The sequence below is a fragment of the Crocodylus siamensis genome, chromosome 1, assembly GCF_052110815.1.
Source record: "Crocodylus siamensis isolate JL-2025a chromosome 1, ASM5211081v1, whole genome shotgun sequence".
NCBI lineage: Eukaryota > Metazoa > Chordata > Crocodylia > Crocodylidae > Crocodylus > Crocodylus siamensis.
In genome coordinates, this window is record NC_143395.1 from 159,948,793 (window position 1) to 159,975,276 (window position 26,484).

General features: G+C 41.7%; 1 protein-coding gene across 6 annotated transcripts in view; it reads right to left on the reverse strand.

The window, feature by feature from the left end:
• RBKS (ribokinase) overlaps window positions 1-26,484 on the reverse strand; it is a 94,360-nt gene that overhangs the window by 4,280 nt on the left and 63,596 nt on the right. For all 6 annotated transcript variants that reach the window (XM_090047036.1, XM_090047028.1, XM_090047018.1 and 3 more), the window contains one exon: window positions 18,757-18,945. In XM_090047036.1, the coding sequence (XP_089903162.1) occupies window positions 18,757-18,945 (189 nt within the window). The remainder of the gene's footprint in view (window positions 1-18,756; window positions 18,946-26,484) is intronic.

Sequence of the window (26,484 nt, forward strand, 5' to 3'; positions counted from 1 at the left end):
CCAAGTCAGGAAGGGAACCAATTCAATTTAAACAGTAACTGCAATAAAAATATTTTTTGCTTAAAGAAACCTATTTGTCCAACACTTCCCTGAATACACTCTGTCCAGTGTGTTGTGACCAAACCCTATACAACAGTATCATTTGGTCTAGAGAACTAAAGTGATAATGGGACCCAGAGGGACTATACCTCATCTACCTGGTTTAAAACAAAATTGAGATTACTCAAGATCCAGGCTAACAAGTGGTTAATTCTATACCTTTCAGAATCTACTATAAGCAAATACAAAATGTGCTCCTCATAAATGTTGGGTTTTGAATGGACCATTAAGGTATGCAGCATTCTACCTCCCATTCTCTTCTAAGAAAAATATGAACTTATTATATAGTAGTAATAATTTGCACTGTATAGCTCTCTTTTTCCAAGAACTGCAAAGCACTTTGCAAATGTTAGCACATTAATCCTCCCACCAACAGTTTATTCCTCTGCCTTTCCCTGAAACGTCCAGTGCTGGTCACTGTAAAATGAAATTCTGGCATAGATAGGTATAGGTATAACAATTGCTATGTTAGAACAGTGATTGTTAATTCTATGGCTTTGCACTGATTTTATTTATAACCTATTTCTTTGCTGTCATTCTGGATGCTCCATGTTTTCCTGGTACTTCCTTTTGTTTCTGTAAAAGAGCATTTTTATTTATGGCAGCCCAAAATGGCTCAAGATTCTGTACATCTGGGGGAGGGAAAACCCACAGAATTTTCCGCTATTTATACCTTAACATTTGTAAGCCCTGATTAGTCAGTGGTTGGTTCACAACACTAGTATAACTATTTTTATACAATGCCCTGAGAAGCTTTTTAAGGAAAGTGCTTTGTAAGTGGAAACTATATTGTTCAGCAGTTTATTTCCTTGTAAGTAGAGCATTTTTCAATCCATAATGCTTGGAACAATGGGATGCTTTTCATCTGTACAATAAGATGATTTTCGGTGTTTTACCGAGTTTCTTGCCATAATGACGATAATATAATTTGCAGTCCCAGAACAGTTGTACTTGGTACTCCCAAGGTGACCTCCACTGACCCTTTTTTCCCGCCAGAGTGATTTCTTCCTCTTATGGAAAAGTCATTGTAATGAGACAAAAAGAAAACCTGAATTCAGTAGCCTGAAGTCCTAGTCAAAACTTTCTAAACAGCACTTCTCTAGTGATCCCATAGAGGTCACAATTTGTGTTTTTCCAATGTACAGCACTGATTCAATTTAAGATGTAGTATGAGAATGCGATGAGAATCTAAACAGAACAGTACCTTTTTACAGCAGCGTGGTAGTAGCACCAGACTCAGGCCTGTACTGCACATTATTGAATTAGCCAGTAAATGAGGACAATAGAAATGTCAGGGGGAAATGTATCACAGCCTGGATTTGGTATAGTTTTTGGAAAAGCACCATTTAAATAATTTATTACATGACTCTCCAGTCTGATAGGACATGCAGAGAAGTCTATTTTACAGAAGTAACAAAGGCTGAGGTTTACATTTCAATTCTGCACTGGCTAAAATATAGATGCATAAACCTAAGGAAGGAATTGTGCCTCAGAAGAGGCCCAAATTTTCCTCCTCTCTAGTAGGAATGTGCTACTAGTCTGTACAAGTAAGCTATTATCCCCGCCAGCTCAGCTCTGCAGAGGGAGACACTGGAAAAGAAATCAGGTTCCACCCAGTTCACACCCTCTCTTAGGAGAGAGAGTTGCTGGTGTACAGCCTCCACTCAGCCCTGCGTACCAGGACCACGTACTCCAGTAGGGTGCACAGAAGTGTACAGAGAACTATCTTGCTCCTTACACAACTGCCCAGACACACCAACTGAGCTGCAGTCTGGCCCTTACTAGGAAGAAACGTTCTACAGCAACACTTGCTGAGTCTGCTCAGAAGTTGGAAAAGCCTGCGGTTTTGTGCAAGAGTTATGGGGCGTGAGCATTAGTGCAGTTAGCCAGGGTCCACACGCTCAGGAGAGCTGTAAGGTATCTATGCTGCTAACCTTTGAAGCATGCAGGCTTGGAGCAAGTGCCTAGGGCTGTTCTCAGCCACAGACCCAGTCTTGGCAGAGAGGTGGTATCGGCATGGCCTACCACTCTAGCTGCTGCTGCTTGTGTTTGCGGGCTGAACACTCAGTGCCAGCCTCCCCCTGCACTCATCTGGATATCAGCCAGGCCTCCTTCCTGTCTCCTGTCCAGACTCCTGTTCTTGGGAGCAGTGCTAGTTTTTCCTGGAGTGCTGTTGTGTTATGGCCTTTGATATCCATGTCAAGGTTAAGACTTGTTCACCACTCTGGAGTTGAGCAAGGGCAGCACAAAAGCTAGGCCTTAAGTATATGTAGATAACTAAACAATATCCACTACAGACCATCAGTTGGGAAACATCAAAACCAAAAACACACCACACAATAGTTTGCATCAGCCATCAGGAATTTGCACCCACTTCCTGACAGATTTCTTGATGGTTCATTACCAGTGATTAATCAGTCTGACCGTTAACCCCATGCATTCCTGAGAGATGAGTCTTAAAACAGACTCTCCTGAATACATTTTCCTTTCTTCTTGAAACATCTTACTGCACAGGGCTTTCCACCATTTCTGTGTGGATCAAAAAACAGCATAATAGAGACCTAGATTTCTCCAGAAAGTTTTTTGGTTTGTGGTGGATATTGAGAAATATTTTAAGACTGAAAAAAACCAGTCACAATTCTGCAAATTTTATATAGGTTTAAAAAGCCCATTTAGAGAGCCTATGGGGAGCTCATAACCCAGGGTACATGGTACTTCACATTTTGAAAGCCCTCACACATCAGTTGTCTGGGAAGTAAGTAATTTACTGTTCTCAGTGCACAGGATGGGAAAGAGACACAGAAATTAAGATCAACATTTCTGAAGCATCCGCTGGGAATATGTCCACACAACCCCTAAATGAGACTGAGAAGAACCCTGCTCACTTGCATCCAGCTCACAGATTTGTGCGAGGATTGGCTTGGTGTGACCATGAGAGTACATATTGATACCAGGCTCTCCCAAAGCTGTTTCTTTGCAGGAGGGCCACTTTTGTGCATGAAGCGGTACAGGCATATTTCTAGGTGTTTGCATCAAGACAGCTTGAGATTCAGGGATGTTAAACATCTACAGTTTACACTGGCTTTAAATGGGACTTCTATATTTTCAGCAACTCTGAAAATCAGAACCAAGTTGGGAACCCAAAATCTGAAGCATCCAAAAGTGATGCATACTTGGGAGAATTCAAGTCCAGGTGAGCTGCCAAATGCTGCACCATGACATTAGTTTGGATCGGAATTCAGGACTTACTGCTTAGTTTGCAAGAAAAGCAATCCAAGACGTTTGTGTACTTGTAAGTTTGTCTTGGATCGTGTTGATAAGACCACGGCAAGGGGTCACCTACAGAGAAAGCTCCATTCTTTTATGTCATTACACTCTGAACAGCCACTGAATGTAGGAAACAAGAAGACAAGCAGAGAAACTGTAATCATGAATACCTCTTCACAAGTTATTTAATCTCTGCTACAGAGAAAATCCAAAAGGAGGTGTTGACCCACAGGGGTTGTCAACCCATATCAAAACAGCCTGTAGAGAGCTGAAGCTCATATAAACTCTTTTCAGTGCTAGATAGCATTGGTGAAAAAAGGAATGTTTCTCTGTATTCAATGGAGTAAGCATACTGGACCAGGAACATTAAACTTAGTTCTGAACATAGATTTATCCTGCTGAATCTGTGAGATTCTCCTTCCAACTCAAACAATTTACCACTAATTTGGTTTCAATCCCGGTGCGGTAGATATGGAAATTTTGGACCATCTCACTTAGGATGTATTATTGGGTAGATTTTTAGTTGAACCTGCAATCAGCCTTTTCTTGGGTACCTTCCATTTCCTTAGTTTCATTTGACCTGTGATCTGTGACCTCCTTTTCACTTTATCTGGAAGCTCATACACCTAACAGAGAGACACAAAACCAGCTGGAAAAAAAACTCTTTTCTGACTAGAACAGTTGTACGAATCTTAGGCCACTGGCAGAAGTTACACTTAAGATATGATTAACCAGCTAATCACATTTTAAGTAGTCACCCATATTCATGCAATTAATGGTGCAATAAACTAAGGAATAAGCCATAAAGTTATTACCCAAAATATGTGGTTGGTTCCCATTGCACCTTATACTGAATGTGTGGCCAGTGCCAATCAGCTAATCAGCCTTTGAAGGGCTCAAGTGCACTGGGGGAGTGCACCAGAGTCTTGAAGGGCTCCAGTGCACTGCTGAGACTGGGGATGCCAATCAAATGACTGGTGCTCTGAGCTCAGGTGTACTAGGCACCTGGCTTCCTATTTACTGACACAGGGAGCTGGACTGCCCCTGTATGGCAATCGGGTGCAATTTAGATCTGATCCCCAAAGCCACAATGTGTGGCATGGCAGGAGGCGCAACTGTTGGGAGCGTGGATCAGATCCCATTGTGCCTTCAACTGAACAGCTGTGAGCATCCTCATTGTATCCAAAGACAATGCAATGCAACTCTTACCACTCCCCGAGTCCTATAAAACTGCCTTTTCCTATAGCTATCTGGAAGAACAAGCCCATATGGCAAGACTCGAATTGCATAAGCAAAAGGATGTAGAGTGGTGTGCAGGCATCAGTGATAATGATGATAACAACGGATCTAAGTTGCCAAGTTTGAGAATGTTCCAAAACATGTTTTGCTACAGGGATACAGACTCTAGATCTACGCTTCCCCAAAGCTAAAGGGGCTGTACAGATCCAAACTACTGGTTCAAGCCCAGCTCTAAACGTAGCACCTGTGTTTGAAAGTTCCCCACAGCACTTTCTCAAGCTATTTCTCAGATCTCTACAAATCAAAACCAGTATTCTGTTCCTGGTGTTGGCTTTACTTATCTCACTTCCCCAAGAATTATGTTGCCCCCTCCATAATTTCTGTCTTTCATGCTACCTAACAAATTTCTATCTAACAAATGCTCACACTTATACATTAGTTCACAATTCCTGTTTAAGAAAAATACGTCCAAAATAATGGGACTGTATCCCGACCGCCACCATTCCAGCAGCTCAAAACAGCTGGATACGCTGCAGACTGAGTTAGCAGTGGATTCCCCTTCCCCAATGGGGGAAGCTGCTTGAGTTCTGCTAGGGGTGGGAGTAGCCTTTAGCAAACTCCAAGAATTTAAAGCAAGCTATTGAAACGAGGACATTAACATGCTAGTAAAACAGTGGTATCCATGCTTGCTTTTTTTCCGTCAGAATGAACAACACCAAAAGACTTTTAGGCCATATTGCCATGTTACTACTAAGGGCAGCTCCCAGGCCCACTCTTTACCTTGAAGTCCCCATCTATCTACAAACTTATTAAATCTCCCCTTCCTACCCCTCTGCCACAGTAGCACTCTATCAATCTCTCGAGTATCATAGCCTGAGGCCAACGTTTGCACCTTTAGTACTCATCCAGGAGCTGCGCAAGGATCAGTTCCACTGCACCCAATTTCCTATCTCTACTCCTGTAATTAGAGTCAAACACAGAAGGAGAGACTAGCAATGTGGGTGTGACTGAGAAGGGCTCTCTTGGAACTTCCCATTCCTCTGGGAATCAATCGGCCCACTCTTTGCTTCTCCTTCCGTACTTCCTGCATGCTGCTGCAGCAAGGTAATCTTGACAGGGAAGGATGGCTCACGCAGCCAGGAGCAGCAGAGGACAAGAATTCAACTTGCTCCAGAACAGAGAGATAGGTATACAGGAATTGATAAGACACAACGCAAGCACACACACTACTCCAACCTCACCTAGAACTGTTCAAAAGGCCTTCTTTTCCCCCCCCCCCAAGTAAAAAAAAACCCCATCTATCTATCTATCTATAGATATCTCTCTCTAGATATCTATAGATAGATAGATAGATTTTATCTATAAATCTATAGATAGATATATATATAGAGAGAGATATCTATATATAGAGAGAGGGATATATAGATCTATAGATCTATAGAGATATATAGATCTATAGATCTATATATATAGATCTATATATACAGATTTTTTTTTCATGAATACCTCTTTTAAAGCCACAGTATCTAGCCTTTGTTTGCTGCCCACAACATCTGGTAACCTCTGTGCTACACATCCTGGAAAAACATTAGTAGTTTTTGTCACTGAATTAATTGTGGGCATGTTGTCTTGGCAGCTTTTTCATTTTTCTTCTGGCCAATCTGATATAATCTTTTTGATGAGTGTTCATGTTTAATCTTTCCCTTTTTTTGACTCAGCAAGATATGATCTACAAGACAGAACTACTCTTCTTTCAGATTACAGTCTTTTCTTGTGTCAGCCAGTTCAGTAGAACAGCAGTACTCAACCTGTCAGCCCTGAACCAGGGGGCTCAAGAGGATTCACAGTGGTGCAATCTCTTTCCCCTCCCTGCAATGTATGGTCTCCCATGTCGTATTTTGTCTGTCACTTTTCAGATGCCAAATTACTTTATATACAAGCATGTGGATACCATGGTGGGTACTTGGAGGCTCATTGGTAACAGGCACAAACAATTCTGGGGACAATCTGGAGAGGGTCAGCCCAGTGTGTGGCCACAGTATGAAAAGGGCTGAAAATGTTTCTGTAGGACGCATACTTTGGCAGGGTTTCCTTATCATATTGCCTTGCTCTGTCAGTCACAGGAAATTCTGTATTTGCAGTCTGATTGCCCCAGAGCATTGTTTGTGACTGCACACATAGAGACCATCACTTAAATATGCACTTAAACAAATCCAGCAAGGTGTCTATTGAGTGTGAATGACTGAGATGGCAATAGCAAACAACAGTTCAACATAAGAGTTCTTGCCCCTGGCTGTAGGGGTCTATTTTGCAGGATACAGTTTCCCCCCTGGCCGGGCAACTTTGTTCAAGGGCATTATGCCTTCCTTATTCAATCTTAAAATGAAGTCACAGGCCCTAGGAAGGTGGACACAACCTTTCAGAGGTGTTCTCCATTTCTCCCTCTGTGTCCAGCCATGTGCTTTTAAACTGAATTAAGAAATCCACTCCCCAACCACTTGGGCAGCTGGCAGACATCACTGCCAAAAGTTGGAATCTGCTTTTCCACTTCCCAGTTGTACTAGGAGGGATGATTTTTTAAAAATTCTAAACAAAACCCTGAGGAATGTGACGAAATCATTATGTTCAACCACAAACTGGCCCTAAATACCCATTCCCACAGGTTGCTGCCATTACTCACCCAAACTTGTTATGTTTTTAGCTTCCTTTCATTTGGCTAAACCCAAAGGGTCTGTAAAATACCTTCTTGTCCAGGGTACAGGCAGAGACATTAACCCTTTCACTCTTGAAAATAAATACAACTTGTGACCTTTTCCATGGTTAGGGTTTGCAAAAGCAAGCAGCCCGATTTCCACATCATTTTCATTTCTCTGTTCTTGTTATTTTAAAACCCATGTTATGTAAGACCATAAATCAAATTCAGATCTTTCTTGGTTTCTGTAGTGACCAAAATATCCAGTTGAAAACCCATTGAAGGAAATTGGGTCTCAGTTCAGTTTTAGTACCTTTGCAACCAGCATCTCTGGTAAACGCAGGGAGGAGCAGGACCTTGAAGCCTGACCTTCCCTCTCCCTGCAGGGTCAGGCTGAGGTACTCAGCACTGGGGTTCTTCTTGCTACTGCCCAGTCTGTATTTTTGTTCTGTGGAGAAGACACTAATTTTCACAGAAGAGGATTCAGCACTTCTGATCAGAGTACCGTTACTAAAAGAGGAAGAAAAGGAGGCTCCTTGGCATTTCTAGGATGACCACAAATACAAGATGAAAAAGTGATGACTAGATTATTAGCATGGCCAAGAACACATTGCAGCAGTATGCAGTGGCTCACTTTTTCAACTTCAGCCCTTCCTACTGCTCAGGCCAGAAAAAGCAATTGGGCTGGTGATGTTCTTGGTTCCTAAGGACTGCCAGCTTTTAGGAGCTATTCTTAGCAGCAGGAGCGTACACAAGCAGGCGTGGCTGCCCACTGGTTGGACTAGTCCTCCATCCTCCTAACTGTCGGTGAGAGAGGACACTCCTGAGTGTACAGGTCTAAATAGTATTCATGCAGTGCTGCACAGGTATCTCAAGGGTACTGTGTCTCCTGCTGACACTGAGTAAGATAGATAACCAGGGGGGATAATCCACAAAGAACCCTCTTGGTTTTGGCATTGTGTTGGACTGCCTTAAGTGTAGGGGGTGTCCTCAGCAGAGATGTGTGTCAAGGATAGTACTATAGTACACTCTGCTACAGCTGTTTTGGCTGGTGCTGACAACCAAACGAAGTCTTGGGGAGGTTATGTCTTAGAAAACAGCCCAGACCCGTGATGGCACAAAGATGGCTAGATACCTTCTCTGTGGGCACGTCTACACATGCATTAGCGTGCTTTTCCTAATGTGCATCAAAATTTAGTACTTCCAACGTGAGGTACTAAATTAATGCACATTAGGCTGCCCTAATGCACAGTAGCACCAGTGCATGCTTTTTAGGTGACACCTAATGTGCAGTATCCTGTTTTACTGCACATTAGTGTAATAGCGTGTTTTTTTACATGCTGCTTTAATGCATAGTAAAATAGGCCACTGTGCATTAAAGCACATGTGTTGACGCACCCTGCGTTAAGCCTTCTGTTCTGCTCCTGGACATGTGGCAGAGAATCTGAGTTCAAGACGAAGATTTTGATTTAGCAACACCCCTTCTGGCCTGGAAACATTTCTGTCTCTCTCTCTCACACACACATATTTGGAATGGTGCACAAGTGTTACCCACACCCATATAATAAGATGTTTGAAACAAAGCTCACAACTGTATCCTGGACTGGGTAACTCTGTTATAGAGCTGTAACAGTGGAGTCAAAGTCTCTGTGTGGCACCTGCATTGCTGTGCAGCTCAGCTCTGAGCAGAGTCCTACAGAAGCTTTCATCACCCCCCAGCACTCTGTTCACTGCATAACAACTCCACGTTATTCCTGACTTTCTTACTTTTGTTTTTCACAGCTTCTGTAATTGAATGTATAAAAGGTCTCCTAATTTAAGCTATGCAAGGCAAAGTGCCTAGAACCAGTCTCTGCTCTCTTGAGGCAGGGTGTAGGTATGCTGCATGGTTTTGTTATAAGACCACATTAGATAACACACTGAAAAGGACTAATTCATACAGCTCACATTTTAAAAACTAATTTGGTACACAGCCTCTGCAACTAAGACTTGATCTGGGAATCTGGCTAGGGAGTCTGGGGTAGGGCCATACTGATATACTGGTACTGTAACAGCTGGAAGAGGTGCAGTCTCTAGGCAAAGCAGGGTGATGCACCTGAAAGAGAGAGACTTGTGCTGCTGCACTGGCCTACCAGCTCATGACAACAGGTCACGTGAACCCTTGTTAAGCTGCTAGTGTCTCAAACACCAACACGGCTGTATGGCATGCCTGGTACTATGGCCTAAACAATGACCTGGAGGAAAATCCTTGCACCATTCCTAATGCTCTTGTACCTGTCTTTAAGAAGAAGCATGGATCAGTGGTCAGCGTTCTCACCTGGGAAACAGTCAATATTTGGCTGCTACAGACTATTGGTGCAGTCAGTCTCTCTGGACTCTGGGCAAGCTGCACTAAATAAAAGTGCCCAAGTGTCATGTGCATCAGTGTCCCTGTGCTGAAAAATGGCAGCAGGGCACTTTGAACTAAAGCTCATTTGATGAACTTTAGTTCAAGTCACCCCACCACCATTTTTCAGCACAGGGGTGCTGATACACATGACGCTAAAGTCTGCTGGAGCCTATTAATTTTCACGCTCTAGCAGACTCAATTACTTCAGTGTGCTGGATTTCCAGCACAGCAGAACAGGCTCTCTGCATGCATATAGGAGCCCTCTCTACCTCAGTTCTCAGTCTGGAAGTGTCTGGCCTTCTCTCAAGGTTTGTTAGGAGGATGCGTGTATCAGACTTTCTGAGGAACTCGGAGAGGACAGTGACTGGGTCCAAATGTATACCCAAAATAAAATTTTGAGTTCATCGAGAAGGAAATGGGATATTGATACCTGGAGCTTCTGGACAACTGAGCCAAATAATTCCCTGCATACAGAAGTATCTGACCTCAGGGTCACTGTTCTGTTTTAGCTCTAGGGAGCTCTTCACAATTAGATGAGAGAGCAAGTTAAATATTGGTTTTAAACATATTTTCCATTCCACAGCTTCATTAGATACTCCTTGTAATTTGGTACACTTTGTGGCAAATACTAACCCTGCTTCAAGCCCTCTTCTCTCTGTCAGCTGTATCTCTTGTTAAACTATGCCTTTCCAGCTAGAAAGAAACTGTACAGAGTTGTAAGGTCCCTTCCACTCAAAGGCAGGCATGGAGAGGGATTTGGTGAAATCCTGGGTGACTAAGAATAAGATCAGAATAAGGCAGGGTGTTAAATGGACTCTTCCACTGGAAAACAGTCCTGCAAACTGTAGTGTGCAACCCTGCATCTGTTTGCTCATTTTATTTAATTTTTTGTGTTAAGAGATTAAAGCACAAAGCTACCAAGCAAATAAAAAGTCTTTTCCTCATCACAGTGTTGTCTAATGGTTCAAACAGCACTCAGAGGTCCATTACTGCTAGACTGTGGTCTTGAGTGTGCCACACCCGTCCCTTGGATAACCCCTGGGCAAGGCCTTTTGACCCAATTTTTCAGTGCTGATCAGCACTTTCAGAATTGTGGTCACTGCCATTTTGGATTTCATTTCTTTTGCCTGTAAAAGAGTTAATACATTTTTCTCATCTCAAAGGAGTGGTAAGTCTCAAGCTTTTCAAAGTGCTTGGGATTCCCTTGCATTTAAACAAGTGCAAGGTGTTATACGTCCCTGTCTCTCCTCCTCCTCTTTTCCTCATTTAGCTCCTGATATTCAAGGGGATGAAAAACGTTTGCAAACCTCTGGAATTACTTTCTACTGGTCATCTGTTTATCCTCAGTCATTTGACCAAGTTTTCTGAGACTGGAGTGTATTACAGAGTCTGAATCAGAAGCAGAAGCTGTGATGAGCAAACAGATTCACATCTACACTTAATTAATTGTGAGTCAAGTCAGATACAATGATTTCAGTCATGTGCCCTTTCACAGTTAAGCTGAACTTCAGAAAATAATAGATGCTGTTTTTTAAATAGATTTTCAGTATGGCTGGCCGGTTGGAGTGTCTGGCAGGTTAATTTATTCCTTATGGTTTTTCTCTCCTCATATTCAATGGATTCCATATTTGTGAGAGAGGGAAATCACAAGGCTAAGTCAGAAAGCGGACTATTACTGGAACTAAACTTATTTATTGACTAACTTATTTTGGTTCCATGTTAAATAAAGGAAGCTATTATACCATTGGCTTGTGGGATGTTAATGGGAGCTCTGGGCATAATTACTCTGTGTTGGTGTGTGAATAAATCCCACTGATGGTCAAGTTGTCTGCCTGACAGAAAAAGTGCTTTCAAACAGGACCTCCCCTTCATGATCAATGCACTTCCCCTCTCGTACTACAGCTCTGGGCAGGAAAAGGTTAACCACCCAACAACATTTTTCTCTCCTTAGCAAGTTACAGAAGTCTCCATTAAATCCATTGTCTGCCAAATGCTTCATTGACTAGCAGCTGCATTTTTATTCTGGTGAGAGATAGTTGAAACAAAAATCGCTGTTCTTTGTGCAAACTGCTTGCTAAATAATGGACAGCTACAAGATTATTAAACAGCAAAGGCATTTTATAATATTAGAGTCAACCACAAGTTCCACTTCTGCTGATGCACAGAATTTTCAGTAATTAGTCACTGCATGGAGTGTTGTATTTATATCCCTTTGAGCCAGAGACGTTAGGCCACAAAGTCAGGAGACAAAGGATTGCTGTTACTAACACGGCTGTTTCTGGTTTATGGGCTGTGGCTTTATTTCAGTGTCCACTTCACTTTTCTGGCTGAGCCATCCTTCAGAAGAGGAGAGAAAGCTAAGCTGGACAAAGTTAGTGTAAATGAAGTTGCCCACCACAAGAGCTCTCAGCTCTACAAAGAGAAAGCATCTCAGTGTCAGTAAGGCCCCTAAAGCAGGAGAAGGGCTAAGAGACAAGTTTGTGAAGGATTTCTAAGTTCTGTTCTCCTTTCTAAAGTAGACTTCTCACATCTAACACATGTAAATGTTATCTCCATTTTACAGGTAGAAAGACTGGGGCACAAGCAAGCCAGGTGACTCATCCAAGGATATGGAGTAAGTCAGTGTCAGAGTGTTTTTCACCTAGTCCCTTCTCAAATCACTACATCACACTGCCTTCATTGAAGCACAGTCGCACCACAGACAGGGTTACTGTGGTATATTTAATCGACTAAAACCATCTGCTCTCATCACACTTTTTATAGAACAACACAGTGCAAGGCAACTTCACAGTTCAGTACAAAGCCACTCATAGGATCCTTTTTATCACTTTCAAAACAGCATCTTCAGTTTACTTCAAACAGTGCAAAACGATGAGAAGATTTAATACATTGTAACAAGAAACTATAAAGAAAACCTAGGAGGAGTGGAACAGAAAATGTCTGCTGACAAATTCGCATTGCAACAAGCTCTCCCTTTGCATCTTGTTATATAAAAAAGATTAAAGGTAACATTTATGGTCAGGAAATTCAGAAGCATGTCAAACAGCTTCCATTATCTGCCTTGGAGAATGCTGCGGCCTCAGACTGTGGGAGACTATACAGGATATGTTACAGGCATTTTTACATGTACTCCAGGAGGCGTGTGGGGGGGGGGGCGCTTTAATTAGTGAGTTGCGCTAATTAAAAGCATCCGATTGTCACGTGTATCAGCATCCCCGTGCTGAAAAAATGGCAGCGGGGGCACTTTGAACTAAAGTGCCCCATTGCCATTTTTCAGCATGGGAATGCTGATACATATGACTCTAGAGTCTGCTGAAGCATGTTAATTTTCCACTCCAGCAGACTTGATTAATCGAGGCTCTCCAGTGTATTGGAGCAGGCTCCCTGCACATGTATAGAAGCCTTATATGCTTGCGTCAAGCATTAGCTATGACAAAGCAGAGGAAGACAGGTATTTTATCCCATTCTTTAAGCCAAGGGCTAGGGACAGACATTACACATAAACTGGTTTAAGTGATCAGAAACTGGTTTAAACCTGTAACAGAACAGATGTTCACTGCACATAAACCAGTTTGAAAATGGCTGAAACCAGTTTGAGATAAATCTGGTTGAATGTAGTATCAGACGTAACTGATTTGGGTCAGGCTGCTTTATGGAATGCCTGTCCCAGACCCCTTCCTGCATATCAGACTCCCCCAGGAACCCCACATGCTCTTGGGCTGGGTGGGGCTCTCTGCTCCAGGCCAGCAGGGCTGGCCCCTCCCCTCTGCTCCCTGGCTGCAGCTCCGGCAGAGACTTCAGGCATCTGCCTGGCTTCCCCCTGCTCGCCCCCTCCCCCCACCCTCTTGTAAGCAGGGATCCTCCCTCCTCTGTGCCTTACACAGAGGCCTCTCAGCATTAGCTGGCAGACCACATGTTGGCTATGGAGACAGGACAGGCTTAGGGATTTTTGGAGCTAATCAACAGGTAGTTGGTAATGTCCCTCCTTCCTTGGAACAAGTTGTTTAAGAAGAGCTTAAATTAATGAGAGATCCTTTTGTTTTGGTGATAAATGCTGTTGGCCCCTTCACTACCTCACTAACCAGGGAGGGGAGGGAATCCCTCCCTAATCAGAGCCTCCTGCTGCGGCCTGGCCACGCCCCCCCTCAGCTCAGCACTATAAAAAGGGAAGGGTGGGCTGCTCTAGCACCCCCCAGCTTCTAGCCTAAGCCATTTTCTCAGTTCAGAGGAGATGTCTGCACAGTTACAAATGGATTCAGGCTAGGCAGGTTAGATTAACCTCTAAAGATTGGATCAATTCAGGCTCAGGCTTTTTGAATGTCTGTCCCTAGCCAACAGAGTCAAACATCTGGCTCATGGTGCTCCTAGAGGAGGTAGGATGAGTGAGGGTAGGACCAACCACTGAATTCCAGGGTATAGAGTTGTGTTAGGGACACATTATGGTGACAGTGGGGCAAGCAATTGCTATGTTAGGCCCTGAGTTTTCCTGTGCTGACACAGTAGTGCAGGCAGCACAATGGATAATGCCACCCACCACTGGAGGCGAGTCTGGGTCCAACCCTCAAAGAGCCCTGCGGTCTGGATCTGGCCAAGAGGGCAAAACAACTTTTACACCTCTGCCTTCTATAAACTCCCCTGTCTGTGATCACCTATGTCACCTCAAGCTGTGATCTCCTCAGTTCTCTCATCAAAGCTCTGACCAGTACCAGGACAGAAGAGATGGACAGAAGAATATCTGGTGGCACCAGAAATTCAACAGGTTTGCCATGGGCCATGGTGATGTTACAGATGCTGTGTTTTGGCTGAGATATAAACCAGATACTTGTTCCTGCAATAATTATGGGAACACTTAAAAAGGGGCTCCAAGCCTCCTCTAAGTGCTGTGTGCACAATCTTCACCGATTATGTGAACAGACAGCACTTCCATGTGCAAGTCAGGATGCAGATACTAAAATACCCAATTCTACATGCCCAACTGTGGGATTCAAAAGCTACTGAACAGCAGGCAGTTTGCAAAACAAAAGGGAGCTAGTCCTGGTGGTAGTCAAACTCCAGCTTGCATATTTTTTTCTCTCCTGATGTAAATTCTCCTCAGCAATTCAGTGAAATATAATTTGGAGATGTAAACAGTGCCACAAGTCATACTTCAAATGACTGCAAAGAGGAAAAGGCATGATTATAGCTGGAAAAGAAAGGCTTTAAAAGAGGCTAAAATAACAAGGCAAAAAAGGAAACTTTGCGCAAAGGCTGCATACTGTCCATATGTTCCCTCAGACAGAGGAAATTGTGGACAACTTGTATCACCCCAACCTTCCCCATTAACAGACTTGATGCTCCTCCAAGGATGTTATATCCTGGTATCCAGTGGCAGCTGCTGTCACAAACTAAGGAGAGTCTAGCCCTCAGAGCCTAAGTTATGCTGCTGTTCACCATACTGATAATCCCAATTTGTCACACCTGACTTTAGCCTGACAGTTTTCACTCCTTGTTCCATGTTGCTGAGTTGTGTTGGGGTGAGTTGCTAAAAGTTGCTGCATCCCACCTCAGCTGTGGATGAATTTCAGCAGTAGGCAATCTGATTCATAATTTATAGGGACACACAATACATGTGTGTATGTGTGTATTATATTATCTATTTGTATGCAAGAGTTGTAAAGCATTCTGCTGCTAATTGGAATAGAAAGCAGTATATAAACAGAAGATCATTAACTTTTAAAGCTATTTTAATCTGGTTCTGTGTATTTAATTTCAAGGAAAGTGAAAAATAGCGTCCTTTAAAAATAGGAAAGGAAAATTCATAAATGTAATTTGAAACAGATAAAAAATACTGTAGTAGATCCTCTGGAGCTTGGTATATTATCCTATAAGTTAGCCTTATTCAGATTACATGTATTAAAATCCTCAGAGTATGTGTCCAGATGCTAGTGTTAAAATGACATGGCTCTATTTGTTTTTATTTTCTCCATAAAAGAAGAATCAGATCATATTATTTATTGATAATTCATTAAATTATCCAAAATTATCAGGAATTTGGTATTCCTAAAAACTGAAATATATATACAAGCTTATCATGAACGAGTCAATTGAAAGGAATGTCACTTCTTTCCGACAGAGGTTTTGTTACAGTATGTCATTATAACAAGAGAAGCAGATGTTTGGGCCTTACAATACCCCATCTTGCAAAACTTCCTTCTAAATCACTAGCTGTATACTAGATTTCTTATACTGTCTATGGACAGTTCTGCTAACAGTCCTGGGAAACTTCACATACTTTAGTAAAGCCCACATTAAGATAATTAGTGATAAAAAAAAATCTACCAAGTCATTTTTTTCCTTCTTTATAGAATGAAGTTAGTGTGGCTGAAAAATGCCAGACTTGCAGCTCTAGATACTCATCTCCTTGTTTATCCACAGAATAGATGGGGCATGCCAGCTTTCCCTATGGTTTGACCATCCATCTCTTATCCTGACCCAAACAGACCAGCTCCAAAACTGAGGGGAAAGTTTAGCTTCTAGGTTCAGTCTGATCTCTACCCTCTCTGATAAGACTGTTAATGAGATGAGGGCTGGGACACATCATCTCTGGTTCAACTGTATTCAATTCTGTATTTGTTTGGCTGTATCTATGCAGGTTTTTTCCTCTCAAATGTTTCACGGTCGCTGTCACCAGTGGAGAGGAACCGGAGGCAGGAATGAGGGCAGTGCTACTATAGAGAGAGCTTCTGGTTACATACCGCTCATGGCAGGCTTAGAGGACCTGATACAGTGCTGTCAGTTCTCCTGATCTTATTTTGGATCTTGCTGAAAGCCTTGTCTGCTGAAATGATGAGATTGCATCGGCATCTCAGCATCCAAGTAAGCTTCTAGCTCTCATGGTTGCAAATCTGACCTGAGGGCACTCTAAATGCTCAGAAACCAGAATGCTATAAAGGTGTTCTTACAGCTTAAAAATCATGAAGGTTTTTTTCAATCTAATTTTGTAAATCTGATTACCAGTTTTGAATTCTTGGGATTGCCAATACTCTGCCAATAAGACACTTATCTGAAGAGTGGAAAAATGTCTGATTCAAACTTTTAGTATTTAAATAATAAACTTATCCAGGTTACTGAAGAATGACACATTATTCAGAGTAGTATTTAGAAGGTTTCTTTAAAGGCACTTGCTTTACTGAACAGTAATTATCAGGCCAAGGATCACTAGGCATGTATAATGAAAGGCCAACACGTGTTTTTTTCATTCGGTCTCCAAGAGTAAACTGAGCACAACTGTTGCATTGAAACAACCCACTTTTATTTAAGAAGATTAATAAAATTAACTGTAAAAACTCTCACAATAACCTGCTTGCCACAAGGAGGCAGGACAAGGATTTGGGAAGCTTAAAATATATATATATCACTGTATGAAAAACAGGACTATTAAAACAGTTCAGTCAGGAAGTTCTAAACTGCCAAGCAAGACAAAAGGTACTTTTCATCCACAGTGTGCCCTTTCAGCACCGCTAGAGTATCCCAACTACTACAAATATCTTCAGTTAGCAAACATTAGCTGACCCGTGACAATTTTAGGAAGTGGGGGTTCACTCATGGTTCTTTATCCCTTCTGTAACCCACGCTGTGAAAAAACACTCAGTGACATGAAGGACAGGGAGATGAAGGAGTTAGCTCCAGATCAGATCACAATTCAATGGTAGAGAGGGAAGTGACAGGACCTGAACTCGTTTCTTTATTCCTACCCACCACATAATGTTGTCTCCATTAAGGGCAATGGATCTGAGTCATCACAAAACTTCTTAATGACAGAAGGGCAGGGGGCAGGGTGGGGAACAAGAAAACAATTTAGCATGAACTGTAGAGTTAATCTGAACACAATGAAATTTAAAGCTGAAATATGAAGCCCCATAATATATCAACGAATCACAATGTAAACCTTGCAATAATGAACCCTCTGTTTGAGTGAAGTGGATTTTATTCCTGGCTCTGTTACTGGCTGCCACTTGGTAGGTCATTTCAGTGCTCTGTGCCTCAGTTTCCCCCTTTGTAAAGTAATGATAGTCTCTTCCTTTGAAAAGCACTTGTAGCGCTTTGGCTGAATGGCATTATATAAGAACCACATATTATTATTAATACAGCTCAAATATAGAATACACCAGATGGCCAAATCTCCAAGTGTTTCTGCAATGTTTTTAGTGTAGCAGAACATATGTAATATGATGTTATTATTTCAGACATTTAAAAGTATAGTTAGCACATGCAGGGGGTCAAACACAACTCTCAGTAACTCCACTGGATTTAGTTCAGATTTACGTCAGATGTAACTAAGAGCACAAAATAGCCTTATATGTGCAATGCGGTAAAGTTCCATAGCGAGGAAAAGCTTAACTATTGATTTTACTGATGCATTTGTTTTGGTCCTAATGTTCAATTAAGGTAGGGCATTCTGCCTTTCACTTTGAACGGAGAGGAAAAATGTACTAGAGTAACTGATAAGGACTAAAAGCTAGGTATCCTTTATCAGATGCAGTATGTTATTTGTGCCTTTTCACCACCTTCTGTGGAAACTGAGCACCTGACACTAATTAGCCTAGATTAAGGCAGGGCTTTTTGTCTGGGAAAGCAGTTCAGACCTGTGTAGGAAGAGTCAGCCATTCAATTTTCAGAGTCAGAGGGCAGCATTCCCTCCTTTCTCCCACTCCATAAACAGCAGGATCATTTGAATTCTAGAGATGATGAATTACTTGACTGTACAAATATGAACACAACAGGGCTGCAGCTTGTGCCACAGTCCTTGTGCATAAATGAGAAAGAAAACAGAGCAGTACTGACTCCAGTGAAGAGAGTACTATGAAGACACCCTCAGTGCATAAAGTAACTCTAGTATAATCATAGTACAGCCTATACCACTTCAGTGAGCTGACATTTAATATATAACAGACTGGAAGCAGGATATCAGCTGCACATAATATATTAGCTTTTGTGCTAGTGCTCAGAAATTTGGCTGATTACTCATTGCTTTGCTTTAGTGCTTAAGTAGTCTTTTCCAGAGCAAGACAGTTAAACCACAAGAATGTACCGTAGTGTCCATGGCCTTGACCTTCCCAGCAGGAACATGCTTTGGAACAGGATCTTCCTTTGATATCATCACACAGCCTTCTGCCCCCAAAGTGACAATTACCAGCTTACAGCCTCTTTCTAGTAGTATGGATCCCACCTTCCCGGCATCTTCAGGGTTGCCAACTGGGAGGCCTGTTAAAATTTCTGCCTAGAAAGTAACACAGCATATCAAAATCGCAAACAGATAAATTGGTGCTATCAGAAATTGGCATTTAATAACTTTGTTAACTGTAACCAGACTCAGGCAACATCTGGGCTGTAAGGTCATGCTCAAACCATTTCCCCCCACCACTTCTGTTCAACATACTGGCAACATTTCTAGCTTGGGTTTATAATAGTGGGGATTTTAGGGCACTGCACTGGGCCTCAGGAAACCCGAGTTCAATTTCTGGCACTGTCCCAGGCCTGGTAGGTTGGCACTGGGCACTGATCCCTTTCTGTACTGCAAATTTCCTCAACTAAAATGGAGATAATGATACTGCCCGCCTACATAAAGAGCCTTGAAACCTAAAGTTGAAGAGTGCTATAAAGACTAAGTCTAATTATTATGTAAGTTTAAATGCCTGCATGTCTGCAATATTACTGTAGTCTCCTTCAGATCCCTGTACTCAAGGCTGACTGCTGCCACCAAGCCCAGAAAACCCTGCCAGCTGACCATAGCAGGCAGGTGGTAGGCTGCAAATACTGCTTACTGAGTACAAGCTGCTCATTCCACTGTTAACATCTTCCTCCCCACAACCCAGTCCCTTTGCTTCTCATCCACCTGTTGCTCCTTCCCATAAACCAAGTGTTCTAAGGAAGAAACTGCCTTGGCATTTCATGTCTGTATAGCAGTTAGCGCCACAGGCTCTCATCCTTAGTTTTGGCCATGAAGCACTACCAAAATATAGTAATAGATTTTGAAAATCTAGGGAGTCAGAAGAAATGTTTTAACACTAAAACTTTAGGACTAATTATGAATCCATCCCAGCACCCACTGAACTCAACACACTTTGGCCCTGCATTAAAAGCTTGGGTATAACTTAACTGGTGCTTATATCAGCTCATGTACACTAGAATGAACATATCCACAATGAATTCCCATTTATAGTGGCATAAAAAGAAAGTTCCTTGTTTCAAAGCACGTTAACTTGTAATTCTAATTAGATCAAGATCTTTGCTTGGAGTGATGTGTTTTGGTAGAAAGAATAATTTCATTGTAAGAGGCTTTCTGTGTCTTTATGAAATTGCAATGCTCTTATGTTATAAAATAATTCATCTTCCAGGATTTCCTGCATCATAAAGCCTAAAAAAGCCAGTCATATTATGAATTATGTGATACTTTTTCATGTACCTCAGAAATGTCAGGGGACTCAAAACTGCCGTTAGGCATTCCTTACATGTTCATCACCACACTACTTCAAAGATTCAGGATTCAGCTTCCATCACGGCATGTTTTCAAAGAGTAACTGTCAGAAGGTGCTATTGCTGAGATGTAAATATTTAGGGATTTCTTCACTTGTTGTCTCTTCTGCCTCAGTTTATCCAGGTAGAATCAATGGAAATGGAGTGAGAGGGCACTTTGTAAATTCTTAGTAGACTGCTAGTGAGGGGTTACTTAGGAGTCTCTCAGAATAAAATCGCAGTGCTTAGCTTCTATCAGTAGCAGATTTCTACATACTTTCAAATATAGCAACTGAAAATGACCTGAAGCCTTCTTTCAGGAAAGGCTAAATTTAAGAAGGATAATGAGCTCTTCTGGGGAGAAAGGGAGTCTATTTATCCTTTCTTATCAAACACATATATTATGTGCAAGCTCTTAAGCCTCAGCTAGGATTGGACTTCCATCATGTTGGGCACTATACAAACATGGATTCCCTCCTTGCCCTATAAATGATTAACTCCTGGCTCCACCTGTCTGGCAGCAAAATCTCTCAACTAAAAACTAGCATCAAAGGTTCTCTGATTAAATGCCTTTTTCCATTCCAGACATTCTCACTGGGGTGGGACTTTTCACTGCTCTGTACAACTTTGGAGGCAGAGGCAAACACATTCCATTTTTTCCTCCCTAGCCAGGGAGGGATTAGTAGTATGAGGGTAAAGTATGAGAGAAGAGGCAAATTCTATACTACTCTTCTCCAAACCTTCCCTGGTTGGCTGAGGTAGGGGGAAGTCCTGGCCTGCCCTAATGGCAAGTCCCTTGGTTCCAAAAGAGAACGAGAGCTTGAGTTATTTTCAGATCCTTAAATATTACCCTGGGACTTTTTTCTTCCCCACGTCTCCTTCAGGCAGTCTCTGGATCTCTGCTCCAGACTGGTCCCTGAACCTCCCCCCACATCAACCTTGAAAAGTCACCATCCTCTCATACTCCAGAGTATTTACAGTATGGTTAACATGATTCTTTTTTCATTTTTAGTTTTCAGCATAGATGTAAGATCAAATCCAGTGGTCCATAAGGCTACACTTATAACAGCAAGCAGGATTTGGTTCTTACTGGATAAGTGCATTTTGTACATGGGGAATGGAAACTATTTAGGTAACCTTAAATCTATGTTTTTCTTTAAAGCTAAAATCAAAATTATTTGCAAATAAACTAAGTAACTTCACACAATAATTAAGAACATGGAGATTATACCTGTCCTGCCGTAGTGGTTACGAGGAACTAGTCAAGCAGTAATGGCTAGGTAGAGGGGTCATTAGACACAGACAATAACCACTTATTAAAATACATCTATACTGCATATATTATGTACTATAATGTGAAATAGATCAAAGCCCTTAGATGTCTGGAGCAGAGACTAGGTATTCCCAGGGTGCACACTCCCAGAACACTATAGGTATCAGAATTAAAATATATGCATCAATACCAAGAAAGAAAACCACTACGGTGAAACTGACCATATAGCTTAAGAAATTTTTCTACTAGAGGCCAGATTTGCTAGGTTACCAGACCAGGTGCAAAGTTCACCTATATTTTCAAGCCTTTAGGAAAGTGATAGAATTGCTTGTGGCAGTGGACATTGTTTGCTTTGGGTTTATTTGGGTCTGTTTTTATTCAATAAGTCTTTTTTATTAGGATAATTATGGATAGTTCATTATCTCATTAACAAGGAAATAATAATTCACTTAAATTTATACTAACACCAATGATTTTAAATTCTGGAAAGCAGTCAACTTTGAGATTGCGTTTAGGGGCAGCGTAGATAAGAAAGAAGTTATGCTATTCTTTCTAAGGCGCACCACTCATTCTGCCCATCACTGTTGTACCTGGACCCTTTTTTTAATATGACTTTTGTTTAGGTAATGAAAGCAGGATTTATTCCAGTGGTTTAGGATTAATACCTTTCTTCTTCCTCTTTATCCATCATATTTATTATACCTGCACAAAAATATTTCTTAAAAGAGACTCTTAAGCAGATAGGCATCCTGGAGCATCTGCATGAAAATAGTGCTCCAGATGTTTCTACTATTGTCTTATAACCCAAGTACAGCAGGATAATGAAACTAGGAAACACTGGAAAAGCTGGGGGCCATTTCCCCCCATAGAAATAGCAAACAAGCAGACTGATATTGTGTGCCAGTAATTAGAAATTACTGTAAATGTCAACTGGTTTTAAACATAAATCTACTGTGGCAAGTTATGAAGTCCCTCACACCAATAAAATCTTACTTAAAAAAAAAGAGCAAACAAAAAACAGTAGTACAATTGAAGGAAATAACTAATGTTTGAAAGAAAAATTAAAAACCAAACATTATAAAACTTATGGCCATGCTGGCCAAAAAAACTGTACATGTCTCCATTCTGTATTTATTTTTAGTTTTGATGAAAAAATACACATAATGCCCATTAGAGAAATAACTCATTTGATTTCCAACATTACCTGAAACAGATCATACTTCATGGAGTACATTTTATTGTATTCTTACAATTTATTTTTATCAATAGTCATGAACATATATAGCATATGTTAATAAAAAAAGTAAATTACAAAAGGCAATGGATGTGATAGTATCTATAAAGATAGTATTTTTCTATAAACTTTCAGAGAAATAGTATGTGACTGAATTAATACAGTCTCAATACAGAAATAAAGAAGGCTATGGTTAAATGTTCTGTCTTATGTTTGCATTTTCTGTTCTTTAAGTGCTTAACTCTGTACACATAAACATTTATTTATTAAAATTTATTTTTTCTACAGAAGTGAAGACTGAGGGGGATTAGATAGTAGCTTTTAACCACCTAAAGGGTGGTTACAGAGAGGATGGAGTTAAACTGTTCTCGGTAATGATAGAACAAGGAGCAATAGTCTCAAGTTGCAGCAAGGGAGGTTTAGGTTGGATATTAGGAAAATCTCTCTCACTAGGAGGGTGGTGAAGCACTGGAACAGGTTACCTAGAGAGGTTCTGGAATCTCCATCCTTGAACGTTTTTAAAGCCTGACTCAACAAACCCCTGCCTGGAATGATCTAGTTGAGGATGGTCCTGCTTTGAGCAGGGGGTTGGACCAGATGACCTCCTGAGGTCCCTTCCAACCCTCATTTTCTATGATTCTAAGTCCAGGGGCGGGCAATTATTTCAGGTGGAGGGCCGCTTACTGCATTTAGGTGAGGTGTCAAGGGCCACATGGGTAGCCTTGCTACTGAGTCCTGCTGGCTCCCCCTGGTCCTATTGCCACTATTTCCTGTCATCTTTGACAGGCAACCAGGAGCACATAAATATACATTTTCTATATTTTTAGAGGCCTCGCAGGCTGCACAGAATGGCCTGGCAGGCTGGATCCAGCCCACGAGCCATATTTTGCCCACCCCTGTTCTATGATTTACTTGCACAGCATATTCTACACTGTATTATGAGTCAAATATGAAGTCAAGAACAGGTCATATTTCAAAGCATAAATATCAGGAGGCAGATTCAAATGGTAATACTCTAAAAGCTCTGTTATTTGGCATCCAGGGGGAATGGGGGGTGCCGGTTAATCAAATATGCCAGTTATCTGAGAGTTATACTTATCTTCAGCCCAGCGGGTTGGACGTGTCTTTGCCTGGTTGGGCTACTGCCCCTCCCACTGCATCCGGTGTGGGCTTTCACTCTCTAGCGTCAGTGTGCTGGGGGAGAGGGAGGGGAGCCCCGCGCAAGCTGCTTTGCCCCAAGCCATGGTCCACAAGAAAGAAGTGGGACTTTGCTTGCAGCGGTGAAACCGGAAGTGCCATGGTGGGACAGATGCTAGCTAATAGAGCATTCCGGATAGCAAAGTGCCCAATAACACAGCTTTTACTGTACTTGATTTTAAATAATGTTGGGGGTGGGGATGGATACCTATATGCTTAGTGCCCAAATGTGACATTACATTGAATATAATGTTTGGTTATGGGCTTCCCATAATTTGATCTGTTTCGAAAGGGGGAAATAAAAAATTTAAACTATTCAACTTGTAACCTAAGGGACCTGGAACAAATTACCTCTCTACCTCCCAAACCTTAGTAAAACTTTATGTCTCCCTGGCCTCTGCCAATATTCCCTACCCATGACATTTTTTTTGCATAGTCTCTGAGGATCTGGCCTTCCATCCAGGAATTTCCAGGGCTAGATCTTCAGCTAGTAAAAAGTGACATGGTAAGAAAGAAGGTAAACTTTTTAAGGGTAAACACCATCTTTTTCTTCTTTCTGTCTTTATACAGCAGATAGCTTAAAAGGTCTCTAACCTAAAACTGGGCTCATGAGCATTACTTCAAAACAAATAACAAATAATGACAGACTTATGCAGAGTAACATCCATTGAAAATCTGGTCTGTGCATCTGTCCCAGTTCCAGATACCTGTGTCAGCCTTAAATAGTCAAAACCTAATGGATCAAATTTCATTTAAAGAGGAACTATGGTTGATTGTACAAATTCTCACAAATATAAATTGTCCTACTGAAGTCAGAGAGACTGCCTGTGTGAGTAACAAACTGTACAATCAGGCCAAAAAGACAAGCAAGATGTTTGTGGCTTCAGTTGTTTCAAATGTCAAAATTCCTAATCAGAACATGCAGGTAAAAGGACTTTGTATGCTTGAATAAAAAAGGCTACACTGAGCTGCCTAAAGCTCTTTCTGCAACCCCTCCCCAATATATCTTTTATTTTAAACTAAACATGGGAAATTTCAAAGTCAGAGGCAACTGATAAGTGGGCTTTAGAATGAAGAATGAATCCAACTTAATATTACAATGAGCGAGCCATGCTCTCCGAGTAAAAAAGGCAGCAGTAGCTTCTTATTGCAGTACTGTGGCAAGTGCCAGGTCAGATGAAGCTCTAGGTATCTAGCTTCCACTAACTGACAATAATATATTATCCCATTGTTTTCTTCTGCATAACTGTGCAGCTATCATGATTTTTATTTCTCATTTCAGGTTTTTCGTCCGTCTTCCCCTCTTATAATAAAAAGAATTTGCTAATGTAGTTCTCTTCATTTCCCCCAGGGCCTACTGCAACCATTAACTAATTAATCTTTGCTGGATCTGTGCCACCTAGGTCACCATTCTTATGCCCATTTTACAGAAGGGGAGAGGAAGACCCACAATGGTTTTGGGTGATACTTTCAGTGTAACACAAATCACTAGCAAAGCTGGAATCAGAACTCCAGAGTCCTGATTAGCCTTTTGCCCTAACCTTTAGACAAGTCTGGTGTTTCTTCCAAATTGGCTTTTAAATGGCCCTCATTAGACGAGAACTGTAGTTCTCCATAATTTTCCAGTCAAATCTGAATCTCAGATGTGTGAAATATGTTGCTACCTGTTCCTGAAAGCTATGCAGCACCAGCAACACACAAGTACAGCTGTAATTTGTATAGTCACGGTGTCTTAGAGGCCAGAACCACATTGTGGTTAGGAACTGTACACATTTGTGACAAAGAAAGTCTCAGTCCTGAGGAAGTACACCTGTATGTGTTTGCCCTTTCCTCAACATTTAAAAAAGATTGAAAAGAGCCACCTCTTCTTTTCTTCCCGAAGATGAAACTTGATACATGTATTCTGCATTTCTTTTATTAGAAGAATTAGGAGAATAGAGAATTAGCACATTCCTGCAGAAACCTCAGGGATTAGGCTATGTTACATCTGGTGCACAGAAAATTAACATGCCAGTTTCAACAAGCTTGAACTTTCTGGGAAAAGATAAAGCTGAACTACAAGCTAAGCAAAGAAAGAGCTGATAACCTTACAAGATTTGTTCTGAGTATTTTGTTCATGAGCCACATAAAAAGAAAGTCTTGTCAGACAAAAAATATTTATTAGTGAAACAAGCAAGAGTAAAAAGAACAGCTTGTAAAGGGCCTTCTGGACAAACTAATGATAAACAATGTACTGATAGCATAATTTTGTCTGCTTCTTTTTAGCACCTGAATCCATATAGAACAGGCGTTGGCACCCCCTGGCATGTGTGCCAGAGCGTGGCATGTGAAGACATTTTCCTTGGCAGGGATACCTCATGAGGGATGGTGGGGGAGCTGGGAGGAGCCTAATCCTCGTTGTGGTAGCATACCCTTGGCCCCTTCCCTGCTGTCAGCCCCAAGGCTCATGTGTCCGTTGCCAGCAACAAGCTGGGCCAGGGCTCTACGGACCCCGATGCAGCTGCTTGCAGCCTCCCCACTGCCTGCTGCGAGGACCCCAGCCTCCATGGTGGGTGGCAAGGGCCTGTCCAGAGCCCAGGCCAGCTGTGGCAGGCAGCCAG